The following is a 6981-nucleotide window of genomic DNA, read 5'->3' as shown; positions in this document are numbered from 1 at the left end:
AAATAGGAGTTAATTTGATTTGTAAAAAAGAAAAAAAAACCTTTAGCTCATTTTTTGTTTTCACTTTTAATTTTCATTTGTCTTTGAATTTGGGATTTGGGAATTGGATCTAGCTTTCTGTTTTCATTTTCTTTCTTCTGCAACTTCTACTTTCTATTTTGGAATTTGAATTGAGATTGGAGAGCTCCATTGATTCAAAAATCTGAGAATCATCTTCTACTCTTCTTCTCAATTGTTCAAAGAATTAGATCCTGATCTTCCTTACTGGTTTTCATTTTTATTTTCTTTTGCAATTTCTCTTCTGCTTGATCAAGAGAGCAATTGAGATCTAGATCTGCTTTCTAATCTCATTGCTCTTCTTCGATCTTCAATTTCTCTTTAGGATTTCATAATTGATTCAAGTTTTCTTGCTGTTTTGTTTCTTGAAACCATTTTCAATTTCTGTTCTTGCTACTGAGATCTAGATCTGAATTCTTGTATCCCATAGCTCTCTGATTTACTTTAGCTGACATTTTCTAGTTTATTTCTGCATCCCAGTACCCAAATCCTTTTGTTCTTCAAGCAATTTACATTTGTTAGCAATTTAAATTCAGCAATTTACATTTCTTGCACTTTAAGTTTCTGCAATTTACTTTTCTTGCAATTTAAGTTTCAGCCCTTTTACTTTCTTGCACTTTAAGTTACTGTAATTTATCTCTTCTGCACTTTACTTTTCTGCTCAATTTACCTTCTGCACTTTTATTTCCTTGCAATTTAGCTTCTGTTAATCAAAATCACTCAAATCATCAAATATTTGCTTAACTAAATTCATCACCTAACTAAAATTGCTCAATCCATCAATCCCTATGGGATTGACCTCACTCTTGTGAGTAATTACTACTTGATGCGACCCGGTACACTTGTCGGTGAGTTTTGTGTGGATTCATTTTTCCACTCATCAAGTTTTTGGCGCTGTTGCCGGAGGTTGATTTAGATTGACAATGATTAAGTAGGGTGATAATCTAGATTAAGCATTTTCTTTTTATTTTCACTAAGCCTACTAACTATTTGAATTTTTGCTTAAGCTAACACTAACTTCACTCTAGCAGTAGGGTGTTTCATTCTGGTTTCTGGTTTTGTGTTTATGTCAGGAGGAAGAAGAGGTAAATCCACATCTCTCAATATTGACGGAGAACCCTCCGAAGATTGAGAAGAGAAGCAAGAAAGAAAAGAGTTATTGGTGAAGAGGAATTAGAGGAGGAAGATCAAGTCATGGATGATAACATTCCAGATCACACTGATGGTGTGGCCAACAACAATGGCCAGCCTCAGAGAAGAGTCTTAGCCTCCTACACTATCCCCAACCCAAAGAATTATGGGAGTAGCATCCTAACCCCTAATGTCAATGCCAATAACTTTGAACTTAAGCCTCAATTGATTACCCTGGTTCAAAACAATTATCAATATGGAGGAAGTGCTGCAGAAGATCCAAACTAACACCTCTCTGTGTTTTTGAGAATCTGTGACACTGTCAAAACTAATGGAGTCAATCCTGATATATATAAGCTTCTTTTATTCCCATTTTTACTGAGAGATAAAGCCACACATTGGTTAGAAACCTTCCCTAAGGAGAGTATTACCAGCTGGGATGATTTGGTTAGTAAATTTTTAGCCAAATTCTATCCACCTCAAAGAGTCATCAAGCTAAAAACTGATGTGCAAACCTTCAGACAGTAGGAAAGAGAGTCATTGTATGAAGCTTAGGAGAGATACAAAGCTCTAATCAGAAGATGTCCAGAGAGAATGTTCAGTGAATGGGTGGAGTTGCAGAACTTCTATAAAGGCTTGTCCTTACCTTCAAGGAAAGCTTTGGATTATTCATCAGGAGAATCTTTGCAAATGATGAAAACTGCTCAAGTGGCACATGATCTCATAGATATGGTGGCCAACAATGAGTATTTCTACTCCTCTGAGAGGCAAGTAGCCCCAAAGAAAGGAGTATTTGAGCTTGAAGGAGTTGATACTATATTAGCTCAGAACAAACTCATGCACCAGCAGCTCTAATAACAAATTGAAACAATGTCAAAGAGAATGGATGGATTGCAACTTGCAGCAATGAGCACAACTAATCAACCATCAGTGGTTTGGGGATAGCAAGAGGAAAATTATGAGGAGCATCAGCAATAGCAAGTGCAATACATGCATAATCAAAGCTCTGGACCAAATAAATTCCATGGAGACACTTACAATTCATCATAGAGAAACCACCCCAATCTGAAATGGGGAGAGAACCAAAACCAGCAACTTTGGCAAAGAAACTCAAACCAAAATAATTCCAGAAACACAAACCATTAAAACCATTAAAACACTAACCAAAACCAATACAGAAAACCATAAAACAATCAACCCCAACCCAACTACTATCCACCCAATAACCCATCCACTAACCAACACACTTATCATTCACCATCAACATCCCATAATCAACCACAACCACCCCAGGAATCTCAAAGGATCTCCAACTTGGAGATATTGATGGAGGAGATGATGAAACATCAAGAATTGGCCAACAAAAACCATGAAGCTTCACTGCGGAATCTAGAGAGGCAAATTGGTCAATTATCAAATCAAATAGTGGCTGAGAGACCAACCAATGTATTGCCAAGTAACACCATTCCCAACCCCAAGGAGGAATGCAAGGCCATTCAATTAAGGAGTGGAAGAACCTTGGTAAATGACAAAGAAGCCACCAAGAAGCCAACTGAGGATGACAAGGCCAGCAGTAAAGAGCAAGTGACACTTAAAGACAAGCAAGACCAAGAAAAACTTAAGGAGAAAGAGGAACAGCCACAATCTTCACAAAAGGGAAAGAAAATCATGGAGGAACAATCACAAGAACAGAGGAAGGAGGAGAAGCCATACACTCCCTCCATTCCATATCCTCAAAGGTTTAACAAGGAGATCAAAGACCAACAGTTCCCTAAGTTCCTAGAAGTGTTCAAGAAGCTAGAGATCAACATCCCACTTGCTGAAGCTCTGGAACAAATGCCTCTATATGCAAAATTCCTCAAAGAGCTCATCAACAAGAAAAGGAGCTGGAATGAGAAAGAGACAATGATCTTAACCCAGGAATGCAATGCAGTGATCCAAGAAGGCATTCCACCAAAACTAAAAGACCCTAGAAGCTTCTACTTGCCTTGTACCATTGGTAACACAATCATTGACAAAGCACTCTGTGATTTGGGCTCCAGTATCAACCTCATGCCTCTGTCTATGATGAAAAAGCTATCTATAGAAGAAGTGAAGCCTACACAGATGTCATTGGAGCTAGTGGATAGATCTCTGGTAATCCCTGAGGGGGTGATTGAAAATCTCCTGGTCAGAGTGGGAAAATTCATATTTCCTACAGATTTTGTAATCTTGGACTTAGGTGAAGAGGGGCATGATTCTATTATACTGGGAAAACCTTTTCTGGCCACACCAAGGGCCATCATTGATGTTGAACAAGAAGAAATGACTCTGAGAGTAAATGATGAAAAGATCACTCTGAATGTCTTCCAGGAAGTACATCACACTGTTGAAGAGAAAAGTTGCATGAAGGTTGAAGAGGAATATGTACATTGGGAAGAAAAAGCCAAGGAAACACTCCTCAACTCACCTGTGACGCAAGAAATGGATAGTAGAGAGGAAATAGAGGGTAAGGAACATGAGAAGGCTAAAAAGAGAAAGCAGGAAAGGGTTGAAGACTTGATTTTTGAGAAGGAGGTTCCTGACATTAAATCTGATATAAAGACAGAAGAGCCACCAAAGAAAGGAAAGAAGAACAAGAAAAGAACTCCAAAAGGGTGGAAGAACAAGAAGATACCAACTAAAGGATTTTCAAAAGGGGACAAAGTGAGATTGATATACCAGCAGTTGGAGACAAATCCACAAACTAATGATTACTACACCATCAACAAGATACTCTCACTGGAGCATGTGGAGATTGACCATCAACGTACAGAAATAAGGCTCACAGTGAGAGGAGACAAATTGAGGCGCCACAATCATCAACCACCCTAATAAGGGACCAATGTCAAGCTAATGACATTAAAAGAGAGCTTGTTGGGAGGCAACCCAACCAAAGGTAGTTTTCTTTTCTTAACTATTTCAATAAGAGGGTTAAGTAGTTTTATCTATATTGCAAGGAGCTAAGTTTGGTGTTGCACACCAAAACAATTTAAGGGTGAATGAAGGACGCTAAATTTGGTGTTCCACTAAAAATCTCATTTAAAAACACATTTCAACCCTCTGCATAACTGGTTTCTAGCTCCAAGCAATTAGAAAAACCACTGTCTGTTTTCTAGTTTTTAGCTTCATTACTTTCAACAAAAGCACAAGGTTTCATGTGACTGATGAATCATAGACAGTAGCAAGGAACTAAGTTTGTTATTCCCTTACCAAAGTAAGTTCAAGTTCATGGTAACCATTTGCCTAAGTGCTTGGAAAAACAAGCAACTTTTAAAAATTATGCAGAAAAAGACACTCAGCCTCTTCAAAGAATCATCACCAAGGGAAATGAAAAAGTAAAAGATGATGATGACAAAAGGGACACTGCAAGACACTCCTGAGAGGTTGTATTGTCACAAAACTAACTTTGCTTTGAAACGTTCCGAATGAGAAGTTGCTGGTTGCCTTGATGTTTAGTTCAAATAATCCAAATTTTGATGTCTGCACTAGTTTAAATGCTTGTTATCACTCATCAGCTTTAAATTCATGTTTTGTCTCCCTTTTTGCATCAATAAGAGAAAATGTTTGAAAAAGAAAGTGATTGTCCAATGTTGTAGGAGTTATAATGAAGTCTTGTGGTGGTGATTGCTTGATTAAGATGATAAGCTCAATAATAAAGTTTGCATAATAGAGTGTTCTTTGTAGTGTGAACTTAGTTGCTGTCATAAAACCTATTATTAATGAAATTCCCTGGAAAACAAAGCAAAGTAAGAAAGAAAAAGGAAAGAAAAGCCAAGAATTGGCAAAGAAACAAACAATAAGGCTAGACACCAATAGCTTGGACCTTAGGACATATGTCTATGGTGCTTTTTGTACTAGGATATGCTTGGACAATTAGGTTCTGAGGAGTCTTTTAAAACTTGGTAACTTGGATTAACTAATCCGGGATTACCAACCGAAAGTCCATCATCAAGAGCAACCTAGCTACAAAGTATTTAGTGATCCAAAGAGATGCTGGGCATCAATGTTCCTAAGAGAATTTGTGAGCCAAGTGTCTGTAGTGAAGAAGTGTTAGCAAAATTGAGCTAAAAAGCTGCAGTAACACTTGACACTGAGTTATCATTGAGAAATAAGCTTTCTAAGCAAAAGAAAGAAGGAAAAACCAAAAAGGATCAATCAAAGAGCTAGGCAGTATGACAGCAACTATAGTGAATCCTCAAAGAAGCATTTCTTATCTATCAGCAAAGAATAATTGAGCTGCATTCTTGTTTGCATAAAACCCCATAGTTCAAATTCTATTATCTACTAAATAAGGACATGTATGCTTCTCTGTTTCATTTCATTTCTCCTCATGTTTAGTGCTTGCTTGAGGACAAGCAAGGTTTAAGTTTGGTGTTGTGATGACAAGTCATCTTATGCTAGTTTTGCAAGCATTTTTCATTAGTTTCATTAGGTTTTATGCACTTTCTTGCACCATAAGTAATTGGAGTGGATTTTCATGGTTTAGTTGAATCAATCAAACATCATTTATTTTACACAAAATCATAGGTTTTATGCTAGAATTAATTGATTTTATAAATGATGCAAATATCTAGTGATTTTGGTGAGACTTTGATTAGTTGTTTGGTTGCTTGTAGGTGAAGAAATGATGGAAAGAGGAATTTTTGACACACTTTGAAGTTTGAGCATGCTTTGGACCTTAGGCCACGCTTTTTAAAGTGTGGCCCATGAAAATAAAGCGTGGCGCATCAAAGCTCACAAGGAGCGCTCAAAGTTGCAAATTGAGCGCCTAAGAAGAAGCAGCAAATGGTGCAGCAAAAGCAAAGGCCAAGGCATAACGTTCAAAGAAGAGAACGCTTCATTGCCTTCCTTTCCCTTTTTCGTGGATTGACGAGCCAAGGGAGCAAGGCCAGTGCTCCAAAGGTGCAATGTAGCGCTCGAAGAGGAGCACCAAAAGGAAGGCTGGGCTTAAAACTAGGCAACAAGGAACGTTCACTTTAGTGAACGTAGCGCTATACTGGAGCTACCCCATACACCAAATTTGCTAGCCAAGGAAGGAACGTTGGAAAATTCGAGCGTAGCGCTCCCTTTTGCCAACTTTTTCGTGCTTTTTCCTTGGAAGGAAGACTCAGCATCATGTAGCGTTCACAATTTGATCGTAGCGTTCAAAAGTGAATGGTAGGCAAGAAGGCACACCAAATTGGCTCACGAAGTCTAAGTGAATGTAGCGTTCACAAGACCAAACGGAGCGCTCTCCTGGAATGTTCCCAAACACCTTGACTCAATTGAACCAAGGCCACCCGGATCATTCTTCATTCAAGGCCACATTTGGAAAGCCCATTCCAAAATCTTTGAAGACAAAAATAGAAAGTGTATAAAAAGGAGTTAATTTGATTTGTAGAAAAAAAAACAACCTTTAGCTCATTTTTAGTTTTCACTTTTAATTTTCATTTGTCTTTGAATTTGGGATTTGGGAATTGGATCTAGCTTTCTGTTTTCATTTTCTTTCTTCTGCAACTTCTACTTTCTGTTTTGGAATTTGAATTGAGATTGGAGAGCTCCATTGATTCAAAAATCTGAGAATCATCTTCTACTCTTCTTCTCAATTGTTCTAAGAATTGGATCCTGATCTTCCTTACTAGTTTTCATTTTTATTTTCTTCCGGAATTTCTCTTCTGCTTGATCAATAGAGCAATTGAGATCTAGATCTACTTTCTAATCTCATTGCTCTTCTTCGATCTTCAATTTCTCTTTAGGATTTCATAATTGATTCAAATTTTCTTGCTGTTTTGT

General features: G+C 37.6%; 1 protein-coding gene across 1 annotated transcript; it reads left to right on the top strand.

Moving 5' to 3' along the window:
- On the top strand, positions 3094-5837 carry LOC107633170. The gene is made up of 2 exons (XM_016336807.1): positions 3094-3744; positions 5826-5837. The coding sequence occupies exons 1-2, from the start codon at positions 3094-3096 to the stop codon at positions 5835-5837; spliced, it is 663 nt and encodes a 220-aa protein (XP_016192293.1).

Source organism: Arachis ipaensis, chromosome B03 (genome assembly GCF_000816755.2).
Source record: "Arachis ipaensis cultivar K30076 chromosome B03, Araip1.1, whole genome shotgun sequence".
In the NCBI taxonomy this organism is placed as follows: Eukaryota; Viridiplantae; Streptophyta; class Magnoliopsida; order Fabales; family Fabaceae; genus Arachis; species Arachis ipaensis.
This window is presented reverse-complemented; position numbering and strand designations above follow the sequence as displayed.